The following is a 17,000-nucleotide window of genomic DNA, read 5'->3' on the forward strand; positions in this document are numbered from 1 at the left end:
TTGCAGGCAAGTTCCCAGTTGGGGACATGCAAGAGGCAACAAATTGATGTTTCTCTTACACATCAATGTTCTTTCTCTCCCTCTCTTCCTTTTTCCCATTCCCTCTCTGTAAAAATAAATAATAACATCTTTAAAAATTAAAATTAAAATATAGGGAAACAGGATTACATTGTGGAAGACCTGAGTTGAGAGCTCCTTTACTTGAGTCGTCAGGACCTCTTTCAAGTTACTTACTCTCTTAGGTCTGAGTTTTCTTGTCTGAAATGTAGTGAAACAAATTCCTAGCTCACCAGGTTGTTTTAAGCGTTCAATGAAATTGCACTGGGAAGTGTTCAAAACAGTGATTGGCATTACTGTAACTGCCAAATCTATTGCACGCTTTCTACTTCCCAATTCCTTTACATGATCTGTACATCTGTTTGCACATTTGTATTTAGTTACACACACACAAACTACAATTGTATAAAGTTATGTAACTGAACACATATATTTAATCACAGTTATGCATATAGTTATTTATATATGAAACTAAATACATTATATGTAGTTATACATGTAACTAATAAGAATGTATGTGTACAATAAAACACTCCAGAATAAATCAGATGATTACAAATATGCACAAGAGAAGACTCCAGGCCATCGTGGAGAGGAAGTTTGGGGACATTTCAGCCCATTCTCAGGCAGTGTTGTGTGTTCCATCTTGCTTCATTTCATTGTTGTAACTATCTGGTCATTTGACATCATGCGGTTTATCCAACACTACCCATAAATAATTAAACATGGCCTTAGCCTCACCTCCAGCTTTCCCTCGTACTAGGCTAAGCTTAGCCCTCAGCATATCTGTCCTGTGATCCTTCTCAGTTCCATGAAAGGACTTGTGCACCTATTTTAAAATATACCTTACTTGATCATGTACCAAAATGTCCTCCCTTTCATTACATTTTTAGGAATTCCAAAACAAGAGAAAAGCCCGGGTATCCTTTACATTTCTTGCATTTGGTACATCATAAGGGCGAATGCTGGATGGATGTTGAAAGAAAAAAACAGAAAATTGTAAGCAAGACTTAGTCTGTGACTTGAGAAGTAGGTACTAAGGTATAGCACTTAGAAGTGGGGAATGGACAAGCTAGCTAACAGAATACAGGTATGTTTGCAAAGCAGGGGATTCCTAATTATCTTGCCATAGAAACTCCTTGATTACAGCTCATTCTATTAAACAACCTGTACTGGTCTAGCTCTGGGTCTGTCACAGCCAGTTTTAAACTTTGACGTGCCAACAGTTAATCAGACAAGCTAGCTAAAAGTGGAAATTTGCAGGCTCCACCTCCATAAAATACCACCCTGTACTGAGAATTAGGAAGTCCTTACATCACACTCTGGAAAACACTGCTTGAGAGCCCATGCTCCTTAGGAAGAAATTAAAGTTAAATTCAGGAACCTCCAAAAGACCTGACAGCTGACAGTGCTCTAAAAAAATGTAGGCTAAATTTCCAATATTCAAATTTAGGTAAATGATCAAGTTTCTTTATAAAAAATCATCTTTAGAAGACAAAATATGTGAACTCCAGGAAATACAAAATTTGTATAAGAAAGAAACAACTAACATATGTGTCATGATTTTGAGCAATTAGAAAAATGTAGGAAGAGAATCCTTTCAACACACGAAAATTCTTTTTTGAGAGGGCATAGATTTAGAAATTTGGTGTTATAGGGCTATAGGTTATAAGCTATAGGGAATATGTGTTACAATCCTACAGTCATCAATTAATAATAATTATGTATAAATTCACATATTGCTTATTAATTTTAAATTTTAGATAACCTTTATTCAGGCCAAGCATGTCTAACTTCATTACAACTAGGCGAAAGAGCGTAAATCATGAAACTTGCACAGTACCGGGAAGGAGGAGGTCAGTGAATTTGTAAAAAAAGTCAAGAACCCTGCATTCCAGTGTTCACGTGGCGTTCCACCTTGGGGAACGGATTGAGTCATACAGGTTTACCTGTAAGATGTCATACATGACTTAATCCTCAATAATGCTTTTTAGTGAATGCTACATTTACATGTGTACATATACAAAATATCCCATGTTGTATTCTAGGCACTGTTCTAAATCACAACGGTGGCTGCTACATTAATGTAACATAAAGTAACCTAATTGGATGGAGGAAGACAGTAACGTATAGTAGAGAAAACAGAAATGAAGTCATCATTTTCTTTAATGGAAGGAAATCAGTGTTATGTTTTATTTAGTAAGGTGATTCTTTTCAAACTATCTGTCATAATGGACCAGTTTTATTTTAATTTCCCAACACACAGTGTGGGCCAAAAGTAGCTTTACAGCTCTCTAATGGAAGCTCTCTTAGGGTTAGGGTACAGTAATTAGTGGGTTTGGCCGGAGTGGGGGGGATGCAGACAACTGCAATTGAACAACAATAAAATAATTTTTTTTAAAAAGAAAATAATACAGTAATGAATAACTCTGTTTTACATACTCACCAATGTAAGCCTACTGTTGTCCCATCTTGTATAATAAAATATAATAAAAAATAGCAATGTCAAAATGCTATAAAAGTTTCTATAGACTCAGTCTCACTTTCCGTACTTAGCACAAACCAGGCAGCAGATCTCCAAGCAGTATGATCCACGGAGTAGCACTGGCTTCAAGTTACTGAAGTGTGCGTAAAAGATTCTGTGCTGATTATTTACAGGTACAGAGGTGACAGAGACAATTTTTAAATAGTTAAAGGGTCATCTCTGGAGAACAGGTCTAATAATGTGGTGAAAGGTTTTTATTTTTCATTTTTAACTCTCCTTACTGACTGATGTAGATATTTTACCAGGTGCATATGGCACTTTAAAAAAAAACTAATAAAAATAAACAAAAGCGCATGGAGGGAAAGACAGCTCCAGAAATAAATGGAGTGCAGCCTTTTGTATAACTGTAGTTCTTTCCTGCCTGGTATAAAAGCTGTTTAAAGTTTTACATAAATAAACAAACAATACATAAAATATTTTATGTAGGAATATTATTCACTGAAGAGCCAAGAGGGTGATATTTCCTTTCCTATTACACCAGGCCTTGCACAATGCCTGAGCAGGTGAAGAAGATACAGTCCAAATCTGTAAACTACCTATGCCCACACAAAGGAGAATTTTCGAATGGGAAAGTCAAATGAAGTCTCTTTTTCTACATTACATCAGTTGCTCAAAATCACAATACACATCTTAAACGTTCTTTCTTGTATATGACTCTTTTTTCCCCAAGAATTTATTCTTAGAGGAAGAAGATAACCAAGTGATGTGGACTGAATAGCTGGTGAAGTGAGATAGAATCTGCAAGTCATCTCACTAAGAGAATGAGGACAAACCAGCAGTGATGGGAAAGCAGTTGTTAGAACAAAAGTGCATTTCCATCATTAAATGGAATCCATGTGTTCCGTTAGAGACACGTGGTAAATTCAAGGACGGTTAGTAATAGACTATGAGGATCACCAGACAAATTACTGTTTTTTCTTTTGAGTTTTGATATTCCTTTGTACGCCATTAGGAAGGCAAGCAGACAGTAATCAACACAGAGGCAGCCTCGGAAATTGTCTCACAATGAGCCCCGACCCCCGCAGACATAGATCATTTTCTGTGTTCACAGGTGAAGTCTGAAGAAGCACCTATTCTCAAGTTACCTGCTGTGATGTTACTGCTCAGCTCCATAGTCACATGATTAGTTGGTATTATCAAGAATTAAGATCAGACACGAAGTCTTGACATACCACATATACAATGAGGGGGAAAGGAAATGTCCTTGCATTAATCCTGTAGTTTGTCTTTACTTCAAGATTACCAGACTGATAGGATGCCAGTGACGCAGACTTTTTCCACTTTGTGCTCCATGGTGCATGCCCGTGGAAGTATATCTGCCCCTTCCTCTCCCAGATTAGCACAGCTGTAAGTTATGCTTCTAGTTGCTCTCAATCCTCTGTTGACATTTAAGTACAGTACAGAATATATGGTGTCTCAAGGCAGTGAATGTCTATAATGATATACCACTAAATTTATCAAAGCATCTAAATTTTATTTTAAAAGCAATTTTTGCTATTCAGTGTGGTAAATTCAAATAAAATTGGTCACAAGTATGTTTTTCTCCCAGAAATTGGAGATGAAAAATACAGCCAGTACAAACACAAAGCAAAGCTAAATAAAAGCCTAGCACCATTACCACATGGTATGTTTTCAAAATTCAACAGTGTTCCAGAACACTAAACACTTAAGTTGGAAGTAGCACTTTACCATGAAAAGGAACCAGCTGTAGGTCCCTTTTCACTACATATTGTTCAAAACAAAAAATAACCTCATTGAAAATAAGCCTTGTATAGATGAGACCCAGAAATCCAATGGTACGAGAAACAAAAGAAAGACAATTATCATTTTAATAATTAAACTCTGTTTGTAACAGCTTATGAAGCTCGAAGATCCAGCAAGCCTGCTGAATATTAATGAATAGATTTATTTGTCAGCATATTAGCACCACTGTCAGACGTAACAGCATGGAGGAGATGCCAGGGGACTAGTTGGTGAACTGCTTACAAATGCTTGACTGGGGGCCAGGAGCTTCTATCACAATTGATAAGCCAAAGCGAACTATGCGGGTCAGAACTTCCACTAGGGTTTACCATTTTAAACAATCTCTACTTAAAATTCTGAGATTACTTGTGTTTAATTTTTTTAAAAAAGAGCATGCATTTTATTCAATAATAAGGTTATTTAACATTATGAACCAAAAGTTAAACTAGTATGATTAAAATAGTATCTACTTGTAACATGAATATTTTAAGTTTGACTGAGTTAATATCTGAAAAGATGCCCACCAGGAAAGGAATTGTTTATTTTGACAGCAGATAAAATATAGCTAATGCCATTTTCTCTCACAACTAGTTTGTAGAGAGAAACTGATCAAAGGAAGTTTTAGCAAGAACATTGGTGATTATAAGTGCTCAAAAATTGACTGTTTATTTGCCCCCCAAGTAGAATTATTTTTATACCTCCCAAGTGTAATTGTAAAAATGTCATTTCTGATATAGGATGTCTGTCCAGAAGGTATCCAGCCATGTAATATGAAAAATAGAGACACTTATTGAAGAAAATAAAAGATACAAGAAACATTGTACACAGGACAATGACACCTGAGCCCCCTTCAAAGTAGGCAACTTAGTACCTCACAGTTCTCCCAGTAGCCATCAACTGTCTGTTGTATTTTTGTGAATATCACTGACAGTCTGAAATCTTTTCCCTTTCAAAGGTGATTTAGTTTTGGGAAAAACCAGAAGTCACATGGCACCAAATCTGGACTGTAGCAGGGCTGAGTCACCTGGGTGACTTGATGTTTCACAAAGAAAACTGCACAAGACATGATACATGAGCAGGTGCATTGTCGTGATGAACCTGCCAATCACCAGTTGCCCATAGCTGTGGCCTTCTGAATCATCCAAATAGTTTCCATGGAGGAATGTTTAAGCTTAACACAAAATTTGATACAGATTCGTTGCTGTACTTGCACAGTCATTTTGAATGTGATGGCCACACAGTGCACATGCTCACTCAATGGTGTCTACTGCCCCCACTGACTAGTACAGTGAAGTTGTCATTGTTCATGCATGCACATTCCAGTCCACTCTGCTTGGCTGCCAGGTTACATCGATGTTCCACAAACCATTCTCGTTATGTTAACTATGGCAGGGCTTTTCAACTCAACTGTATTATATATAGTTGAGTTAAAATACGACACCTGAATAGATGTAGTGATATCAGGGTAGAGGAACAACAAAGTTTAAATATTCTGTAACTTTGCTTTCTTATACAATGACAATACAGAATAATATTTTAAAATACAGGCTGTTAAAAATATCATCTAACCCCTCTACTGCTCCACAGTACCAGTCCACCGAGGAGTTATCCAGTGATGGAAAATATGCAGTCACGAGGAGCCCTGTTTCTCCTTACTTTGACCCTGCCTTGCGCAATGAGCAAAATGTGTCTGTTTACACTCACTGGTAGAACAAGCCCAGCCCTTTTTACAAATAAAAGCCTATTTCAAAGGTTTAAAAACAGCCATCATAATCGCCCTGAGTCTCTCTTTTTTTATTTCTTGGCCTTCAGTCTTTCTTTAGCCCTCCTGCTATCTCTGGTTCAGACATTTCCCTCTCTGTTGATGTTCTTTAAATCAAACCTCAGTACCACTTCGACTGGAGATTCAGTGAACCTAAGAGTAAAGTGATGCCACTGCTTCCCTCATTATAAAGAACAGCTTTCTTTTAGCACAGCATGAATTGTATTTGGGGGCCATAAGTAGATTCACGCTGCATTTACTATGGATTGAGAACCTGAATCCTCTCTCATGCCTGTTGTTGACGGGCCAGGTTGTCCAGTTCTGTACTCAGAGTTTTTTCAGTAGATGGGGAAGTGGGACCTAACTAGAGGACTCAGTTTCCTTTGTCTCTGTCAAATATCTTACCAGTATGGCCCAAATCTTCGGACTGTAGTTACTTTGGAACTTACTTGTGTAATATGATTTGTTTGCTTTTCCCGTCAGCATCTTCTAAGGGATAGCTGACATGAAACCCTCTGTGCCTTCATTTCAGAACACCAAGCCAGATGGGGCTGAGGACAGATAACTCTGTCTATGATTAGATGCCTTTCTCCACATCTGCTAAACAGGTTATTAACTACTTCGATGTTCTCAAACCTCCAGATCCATGCTACTCAAAATGTGGTCTCAGACTCTGCCTGGGAGACTTTAAATCCAGACTCTCAGACCTAGCAAGCCAGAGTCTTCAGTTTAAGATCCTTGATTATCAAATGCCTGTACAAGTCTGAGACACAGTGCTTAGCACAGTCATTCCCAACCACAGGTGAACAAATTGTCAAACACCTGGGGCACTTCTAAAACTACCAGTACCTGGAGGCCCCTGTCCAAGGATTTTTACTTGAATTTTGGCTTAAGTAACAACATTAAAAAAAACTAACTAAAAAACCTCTAAAAGATATTAATGTGCAGTGAAAGTAAAAGATCCACAACAACCCTGAACATCATTGGAATAATATAACCATATTTTGATTTTTATTTTAAATTTTTAATCCACTTGGCATCTGCTTGGGGGCTGCTGTATGCTGTGTTTAAACAGTTCAGGATTTCCAAGATTGTGTTGCCAGTCTTCAAGAAAGCAGTGAAACTGAATGTGAAGCAAAGGAGTGACTGTTGACAGGATACCTTTGTGCAGAGGAAAGAACTGGGAAAAGAAAGGCATGAGATCGAGTCTCTGAAGGCCTCAAACTCATTGGATTGCAGTAACTGACTCAGGAACAAGTGAGACGACGGTTTCCAATGGCCTTGTTGGCTGCTGGCAGCCTCTGGTTCCAGCCCCGAAGAGGAGCATCCCAGTTAGTGTTACCCGTCAACAGCTTCTGGGTAGAGTTGGAATGTGAAGAGTTGCAAAATTATTTTTAAAATAAACACACAACTTACCATCAGTGTGAAGCAAACCAAGGGAGAAATACTGAGGGCCACACTGTGACAGGCTGTGAGGCAGAATGGAGAGAGAAAAAGAAAATAGAAGGCAAGGAGCTCAGAGACTGACACATGATGGCTTCATCACTAGACTGATAGTTCTGACCTGGTTTCTTCTTTTGCAAGTTTGTACCTGAATAATTTCTGGGTAGACAGAAGACAGTATGGAAAAAATAAAAATACAAAAGGACTATGTCTGGGCAGACAGGTCAGCCCCATAGGCTTACCAGTAATTTCTCTTCTGTAAAATAAATCCCATCTGTATTGCAGATATTCTCATCATTATTCTGATTTTCTGATAGATCACTGATGCTCTGATCTCTCACATTTTGTGAAGTTGTGATGCCCTACCATCCAGGAATAATTTTAGCCAAAATATACAAATTGTATGCACATAAAGTGGACATTAAAATTTAGAACTGAGAAAATGGTTATTTAAATTTCTCATTAATATAGTCAACCTACCAAATGCTATTTAGCAAGCACTTTTCTAATACTTAAATGATGTATTTTATTTTAAATATTTATGAAACTCATGCGTAACAACTAATACATCTGTATGACTTTAAAGGAACTAAAATCTAGTGTGGAGAATGGGGGCGTCAGGCACGTACTGAAACAGTAAGAGATGGGGAATGGTGGGTGACTGAGAGGTGTGGCCTAAGGGACCTGTTATGTATTCAGATCTGCCCAGTTCCATTCTTTCTGTGGGATTCTCTTGAAGCTTTGGATGCCATTCAGTTTTGTCGCAGTGATGGCCCGTGCTGATGGACCCTCCACATACACAGACTCTGTTGTGCCCCCACACGTGGGATTTGCTTTGAAATAGAGAATGACTGCAATATGGCTCCCACAAGTTCAAAGATAAGTGTGTGTTTACATACCAGAACAAAATGGAATCCATACAATTATTCTGATGGAACATTTCTTTTCCTATTAAAACATAAAGCTCTGAAGCACCTGCACATACCATTTAATTTTGTTTTTGTTCAGATCTGCTTGTGCACCTGGCAAACAGACCACACAGAACTTCGGGTGTCCCAGCATCTGCTGAAAGACCCATTCTGGTAAAAGTGGACGTTTGATAAAATTTTCTCCTCCCTTCCCTGACATTTCAGTCTTTCAACGGATGGGCCAATGAGAGAAATTGCTGTACAGGAAGTTAAGGAGAAAGTGACTGTATTAGCCCGGAATTTATTGTTGGAAGAAAAGGAACATTAGACTTCAAAAAACATACTTTCTTTACATCTTTTAATTTATAGGAAATAATAGTGTGGATCCATTTTAGAAGGTACAAAACTGCTCGTGAGGGATAAGAAATCCTTTAAAAATGAAAATAAAATTTGAGCTAGAAAATTATGTAAAACTTGTTAATAAAAAATAAAAAAGACTCCCCACATTGCCAGAGTGTGGCTGTCCAAGGTGTTCAGAAAGCTTGGCCCTAAGCCAATTTATTAATAATATGGGAGGAAGGGATTGAATTTAAGGATGAGTAACAAAACGGTATCAGGAAGTCTAACTCCGGCAATTAAATGGAGAGGTATAATCAAAAAATAATTGTATCACTTTCTGAAAAAGTAGGCATGGTATTTACTACAGAGAGAAGGCAGAACGAGGCCCTGCCTGCTTTGTTCCTGTTTTCATCCTGGAGCTCCAGATTCCTCTCCCTTCCCCTTGGGCACTAGCCCCCCGTGGTGCTGCTGTGTCAACATGCAGGCTTTTTCTCTGACTTTCCAGTCTGCTGCAGCCCTCTTCTCCTTCCTATTTCCCACTGCCAAGCCATGTTCCCTTTCTCCTGTGCTTTGTTTTTGAGAGAACTTCACAGAATGGCCTGATTTTATGTCAGTCTTTCTCCTGGTCTCCCTCTTCCCCTTCCAGTGATGCAGGTTCAATGGCATCATCCCCTAACACGTTCTCTCTAGATCTGAAATCTGAGTCTAGATTTGAGTTTGGGGACAGGAGTTGAGATCCCATTTGGATTTTTTTTTCTGATTGTCTCCTCCTTCTGGGACTGCTCTGGCTACTCCAGTTTTAATAGGCTTCACTCCTGCACTGCTGGTTTCGCCCTTCTTTAGTGTGGGTCCTTCACACTCACTGCATCGCACGTGGCAGTCTCTGCTGGAGCTAAACCTGGGGAAATGGAAGCGACACAAGAGGACACTCAATGGCAGCTACAAGATGCAATTAATGTTCATAACTGGACATGCTGCATATTGAAGAAGCTAACAGAGGTGTTCTTAGAGCCATTGTGAATAATTTTGAATGAATCATAGATGAAGTGAGAGATGCCAGGATACTTAACACAGGCCAGAGCTTTCTGAATTTCTAAAAGGCAGGGTGGTAGGGTGGGGAACAGGATGGACTCTGAAATAATTCAACAAAAATTTAACATTTATCCTTTACAAAATCCTAGAATAAATGATTGAATAGTTTACAAGCATTTAGGAAATAAATTCCAGTGGTTTGAAGGAAATGACTAAAAGTTAAGATTAGTCAATATTGGTTTACTTAGAATCTATTACTGCAGACTACTTGTGTTTTCTTTTTAAATAGGATTGCCAGATCAGTAGAATGAATAATACCAAGAACTGTTGTGTCTTGCCCATAATAAAACATTTTTTAAAAATCTCCCACAGTAGCCTTTGGGGAAGATGACAGCGTATGCAGTGGGTGGGAGACCACGGAAAAAACATTATTGCTTGTTATTAGCCTGTTCAAAGAATAATTACTAGTCACCACAGTTGGGAGTAAGATCTGTGATAGAGTCAATAAGCCCTCTATTTAACCTTATTTGAAAAACAAGCTCATAATAATTTGATTAACACAAAGCAGAAAGGCTTACTCAGGAAGTGATAGAAAGCTAAAAGAAGTAGTCCCTCCAATGTGGGGGGGTCACATCACATTGTGAATAGTCTTTGCTGCAATGTTGAGCTAGAGTCACATGTATATAATTGTATATCAAGTCATTTATGTATACACACATGCATTTTAATACATAGAAGTGTAATAAAACACAACTAAAAAGAACTTAATGTTTATAATTGGACAAAATCAATTAGTTTTGACATTGTTATCAGTTAACAATAAGGAGCCAATGGCCTGATCTGCTGATTACCATAGTGTTACGAGCATGTGCTTTGGAGCCAGACCCTGGCACGCTCAGCTCCCTTACCTAGATGCTGTCCCATTTAGACCAAGCTAGATGACCTCTGAAGTTTCAAGTTTTCCTTTTACTGGAGATCAAAATAATAACTACTGTCATAGGATTATAAGAACTACCTAAGAATATGAATGTAAAATGTTTGAAAAGGAAAACCCTGGGTCCTAGGCTGTATGAACAATGTCTGCCTGTAAAAATAAAGCTGACAGTTAATGATGAGGAAAGTTCTGGTCTGTAATGAACAGAACATTGAAAAACAGTTAATGAACATTAAAATAAGGATGCATAGGAGGACGGAGGCATCTGACAGATGCTGAAGGGACTGTAGAGGGTGAGGTGAAGGTGAATTACTATCTCCAAGACTTGAAGAGCTGTCATATAGAGGAGCCAAGTTTTTCGTGGCACCTGGACCATAAACAGGTTCAGTGTGGGTAAGTTATGAAAAACACCCTTGGGCACATTGTAGGAGAAAAGAGTTCATGTTACTAACATGACGCAACACATTTGACATGGAAATACATCGGACCACTGGAGAGAGTCACGAGGATCCTAGCTAGTTACATTTCAGAAGTGCTAAATAAAACTTTGAGTAGGGTATTAAAGGTCAAAGATTAAAAATGGCACACTTTGTTATGTATGTGTGTGTGTGTTTGTGTGTGTACATGTTCTTCCTTTGCAACTAGATTGGGAGTTTCCAGGGGACTAGATATTTTTTATTCCCTAAATAATTGCCAGCAGTAATTTCTTAGGGAAGATTTGGTGAATGAGTTGATGAGTGAATGGTTGATACATGCATAGAAAAACATGGCCAATACACAACATTGTTAGGAAAAAGAATATGTTAGAATTTCTTTTAAAATATATATTTATATATATTTAGTGAAAGACTTTTTGAGGTTACAGTTAATGCTGGATTGTCTGAGAGTTAGTAAAAAGGATGTTCCAGAAGGAGTGACAAGTGGACTGGAGCTTTAGACTCTACGGGTGCACCAATTTTCTCAGAAACACCAGGTTCCCAACATTTAGCTTCAGGTTCTAACATTCAGTAGTTAATTATTTCTATTTTCTGCTGCTGAGAGCTACAAAATAGATTTATAAATTCACAAATACACAATTTGACACACATGTATTCCCTCTGATTCTCTCCATATACCCTATACCACTTTCCCTTAGAGGTACTTGTCTTTATTTTGCTGTGCTTATTCAGGTCACCTGGGTACTGTGGCTTAGTCAGACTTGGGATTGTATGCTTCATTCAGCAGAACAATTTTTTATCTTCACATAGTCCATTCCCTTCAGCCACTTCTAGTTTTTCCTCTGGCGGTACTGCCCTCCCCATTAGGCCATGCAGTTCACTGTTGGGGCCCATTTGGGCACAAACCAGACCTTTTGTTGAGTTACTGTACTCCTACCCTCCTAATTATAGAATTCAAAACAGAATGAGTGAACTAATAGCGTGTATTTATTCCCTGCAGTGTCTAGGGAAGTTTAATGCTGTGGCATGCTCACAGGAGCACATAAGCTCTCCCTTCATCCCTCACACTCCACTTTGCTCTGTGACTTCACAGCAGCAAGAATGGAAGGTGCACTTTATCCACCAGTGAGTAAATCATGTGAATGGATGTTTTAAAGCACATGCCCAGTACACAGTGCACTGAGAGAGCTGTACTTTCTAAAGCTGTCTGAGAACACATTTGGAATTTGAAATTGTACTAAGTACAGTGTTGTCTAAAGTGGCATAGCTCAGGCCATGACATATAGGCATAGACAGCATTTAAATGTGTGCTATTGCATTTACTTTCTCCAATCAAAGAATTCCTAGGTGTTTGATTCTACGGCCTTTCATGCAGACCAGTATCAGAGAGAAACAATTCTAAATTACCAACAGACTACGGAAATCATTTCTCTTTGCCTGATAACTAGAAGGATTCTGATTCATTCTGATTGAATGAAGCGATCTTTGTTCCAGGTGGCTTCTGGATTCCTGTGTCAGTCTGTATTTTCAGGTCCATACATGCTATGATTCAGGGCTTAGTGTCTAGAGCAGTAGGGGAGTAAATTCACTTTTTTGTTTTTATCAGTGAAAGAGACAAAAGTCTTCTCCTGGTGGGCCATTGGTTTTTAGGCTGTAAGAAGATTATCAGGAATCCTGACCCGTATTATGCTTTATATTTTTTAAATGTGGTATCCAGATGTTGGACATTTAATTCAAGACTACAAATCTCATGTGCATTAAGACTTCAAATACATTTTACATCAAAACTAGTAAATGGCTTTTCTTGAATATTACTTTTATTCTGTCATGAGTGAAAGATGTATTTAAATGATACATATTTAAATAAAATTTCTACTTTAGAAAAATGTATTAAAGACAAAACCAAGAGAAGTTCAGATCATGCTCACAAAAGTCTCATACTCCTTTCTCCACAATTGTTTCCAATTTCATTTTTCAGCATCCAAAATAAAATGAAGACCAAGGTCTTAGAATTCCCCAGATGATTTTTCCAGGTCCCAGTGCCTGCTATCACTATGTGCCATTGACTGTGTGAAATAGCAGGTGTGAAATAAACTGTAAATGAATTATGCATACATTCTGGATCTGTCATCTATTTTTACCAATCATTAACATGTTTTTCAGCCATTGATCTTATCAATAACTTGCTGCAAGTGAAAATGAGGAAACGCTATAGTGTGGACAAGACCCTGAGTCACCCTTGGCTGCAGGTAAAAATCAGTCATTGGATATTTCCTCAGTCAGATGAGTTTCTCAATATTTGTAAGATTTTGAGAATCATATATAAAAATTCTTTCTCATATATTTAAAGGTATAATTCTAATATCAATTTGTTGGTCAAAATGAATATAACTGCTTAGGACTTAATAATGATTTAGTGTTTTTAAACCTCTCTCTCAGGAAAATTGGAGAAATGCAACACACTCACTTGCACACACCAAACCAAAAACAAGAATTCTAAGGGTCATAACAAAATGCTGAGGACCAGATTTCAAAAGCATCTGTGAGTGCAATTCTGATAAAATCCACGCAGATGTCCACCTGGTCATGCACTATACTTGTTTGCACTTGCATCTTTAAAGCCTAGGCTAATATTCACAGAACAAATGTGTGGCAAATAAAAAGAACACGTGTGGGTATGTGTGTGCTTTCTCTTAAATATTTATTACTTTCACATTGAATTTGAAGTTTAGAAAAATGGTACTCTGGAATACCGAAGGGTTATTTGTAGTCATTAAATCTCAGAGGAATGCCAACATCCCTGATTTCTGGGCCACCAGCATCGATTGTCCACCCTGCAATATGCATCACATGGACAGCATGCGTTTGCAAAGTTGAGGCAAGCAGGATGACATTGGTACTGATGCCATCGCTTCAGGGATCCTGATGAAAGACAGGGCGTTGGTAGAATGGAAGCAAAAAGGGTCCCTCGCCAGCTGTGGGAACTGACAACATATGAAATAGTGTTCCCATGAGTTTTAATCATCTCTATGGTAATATTTTGAAATTTCTTCATCAGGATTATCAGACTTGGTTAGATTTACGGGAGCTGGAGTGCAAGAACGGGGAACGCTACATCACCCACGAGAGCGATGACTTGAGGTGGGAGCAGTACGCGGGCGAGCAGGGGCTGCAGTACCCCGCACACCTGATCAACCCGCGTGTGAGTCACAGCGACACTCCCGAGACTGAAGAAACAGAGATGAAAGCCCTCAGCGAGCGTGTCAGCATCCTCTGAGTTCCATCCCCTATAATCTGTCAAAACACTGTGGAATTAATAAATACATACGGTCAGGTTTAACATTTGCCTTGCAGAACTGCCATTATTTTCTGTCAGATGAGAACAAAGCTGTTAAACTGTTAGCACTGTTGATGTATCCGAGTTGCCAAGACAAATCAACAGAAGCATTTGTATTTTGTGTGACCAACTGTGTTGTATTAACAAAAGTTCCCTGAAACACTAAACGTGTTATTGTGAATGATTCGTGTTATATTTAATGCATTAAACCTGTCTCCACTGTGCCTTTCTAAATCAGTGTTTTTCTTACTGGAGCCCCAGTTTGGTAGGAGTCTACAGAGCCCGTCCCTGAGAAGGCCCTGTGTGTGTCCCCCCTGAGTTATCATGCTAAGCCGACTCTTGAAGAGTGGATCATTACCAGTGTTCTGTGAACAGCTCCAAAATTCATGTGGAAAAAAACTACAATGTGGGGTGGGACAATGGATATACAATCGTAAGACACAAGTGCATGAGAATTTTACTGTATCGTTTCAAGTCCTTTACCTGCCTGGTGTGCCTCAACCAGTGTGTTTAAATTCAAGTAAATGCACCCAGGCATGCCTGCTACTGTTAAGCCTAAATGCCTTAGAAATGTAAACTGCCAGATATAGCAGATCTGTTTCCCCTTTCTTACAATACCTGCTGTACTATGGAAAACCAGCAGCTAAGCAACCTTTTTGCCTTTGTGTATTTTTCAATAACAAATAAATATTCTTGTCAAAATATGTGCCCATCTGAGTTATTTTCATTTATAGTTAGCACTAGAGTTTCAGGCCAATGAGGAGCAGGGATCTACTCAAAAAGCAGAAATAGACTTCACCTTCATTTGCTCTGAAGCCATAAAAGTATGTTTCCAAGTATAGTGAAGACTTTCTGTCTTGCATGCCAGCCAGTTTCCAGAAGAAAAGAAAGCTCTCAAAGAGAAACAGAGCCAAAGCCAAATAGGACACTTGAAGGCCTAAGTAGGAATATTGTAAGTAGCTTCCCGATTTAGTCCGTATCAGCCAAGGATGAATTAGAATAATGGTTCCGGTGTCCTTCTATATTATCTGGACAAGAAGTTTCTGAAGAGAACTATAAAAACACATGAAGACTGGAAAATCATTTCTGAAGAGAAAACCAGCTGAAGTGAAGTGCTGTAGCATAGGGAAGAGATGATTTCATAGACTTTAGGTCTGTGGGGGAGGTGATCTGTATCGGGAACGTGGGTGGTATGTTTTTATAGCAGGATAATAATCGACTTTTGTGTATTACTGTTACTTTGTAACAAAAGGTCATAATGAATGTTTAGAAGAATTTTATTTGTTTGGATATACGTAAATACACTAGGTAAGTATGTTAAGACTGCAACCATTATTTATAGTTGGGAAAATGGGGCAAAATAGTTGATTTTCCCAGTAGTTGGTGACCATTTTGTATTATTCCTTATTCCTTATTCCTTATTCTAAGGGATCTGAAACTTACTCTGTGTAAGTCTTAGGACACCGTTCAGACTTTTTAATTTAACCTTTATTGCATTTTCTTCCATCTGCAATATTAAAATGATTACACAAAAATTCACCAATTTTGATGTTTTTAATGTACATTGATACAACTGCTGCCACATGCAATCTAACAAAATTGTTTCCAATGAAGTTAAAGGTAACTAAGCACTAATAGAGCCATCTTACAGAAAAAAAAACAAACAAACTTTTTGGCCAACCCAACATTATATGACATGGGCCAGTCGGTAGTCTATGTTTAATACGAGAGGCATGCCAACGTTTCTGATACAGAACTATCTTCTGACTCTGATAAAATAAGGGAAGTGACAGAAGTATGTTTTAGGGCAGGTGTTTCCTCTATCATGGTCACAGAGGCAATATTCTTTAAACAAGGTCATCAACAGCACCCCCCAAAACATGCCCTGAACATTTCTGGTCTCTGCATACCCCAAACCATCAATCAAACTGCCACCGTTCTTGTTTGTGGCCTGAGCAAGAGGATGGTGCCGAGGAAAATATTTTGATGAGCAGTTCTTCAGTGATGTCCATTATCCCTGAAGAAGAGGCAATATTTGCACCTTGTGACCATTGGTCAATGACCAATGGTCAAAAGGGAGACCATTTGAGAAGTACATGGTCAGCCATTACATGAATGTGTGGGCTAAGTACAGCAGTGAGGATAAGGAAGCCACCTGTCCTCTCTGCATCCGCTGTCCAGTTACTGGTAAGTTCGACTTCCTCTGTGGAGTGATTATGTTTTGCATACTCTTGTTTAAACCTCTCTTCAGAAACCAAACACTGGTTTTTGAAGGTACACTAAGGCCCATGGAAAAGGAGTGACTGCTTTTAGTTTCCAGAAGAGAACAAGCTCTTTCCTCTCATACTTTTCACATTGTTGGAAACTTCCCCCTCTCCACCCCTTCCCCTTGACTGGGTAACTCCCACCTGCACCGCCGCCCACCCCCCGCAAGACAGAGTCGACTGCCTTTTCTTCTTGTGC

General features: G+C 38.6%; 1 protein-coding gene across 2 annotated transcripts in view; it reads left to right on the forward strand.

Annotated features, from left to right (window-relative positions):
* The window catches only part of PRKD1 (protein kinase D1), a 325,575-nt gene extending 310,334 nt beyond the window's left edge, over positions 1-15,241 (forward strand). For both annotated transcript variants that reach the window (XM_028506138.2, XM_028506139.2), the window contains 2 exons: positions 13,364-13,449; positions 14,259-15,241. In XM_028506138.2, coding sequence (XP_028361939.1) covers positions 13,364-13,449; positions 14,259-14,477 — 305 coding nt within the window. In that variant the 3' untranslated portion in view covers positions 14,478-15,241. The remainder of the gene's footprint in view (positions 1-13,363; positions 13,450-14,258) is intronic.
* The last annotated feature ends 1,759 nt before the right edge of the window (positions 15,242-17,000 follow it).

This window comes from Phyllostomus discolor, chromosome 1, assembly GCF_004126475.2.
Source record: "Phyllostomus discolor isolate MPI-MPIP mPhyDis1 chromosome 1, mPhyDis1.pri.v3, whole genome shotgun sequence".
NCBI lineage: Eukaryota > Metazoa > Chordata > Mammalia > Chiroptera > Phyllostomidae > Phyllostomus > Phyllostomus discolor.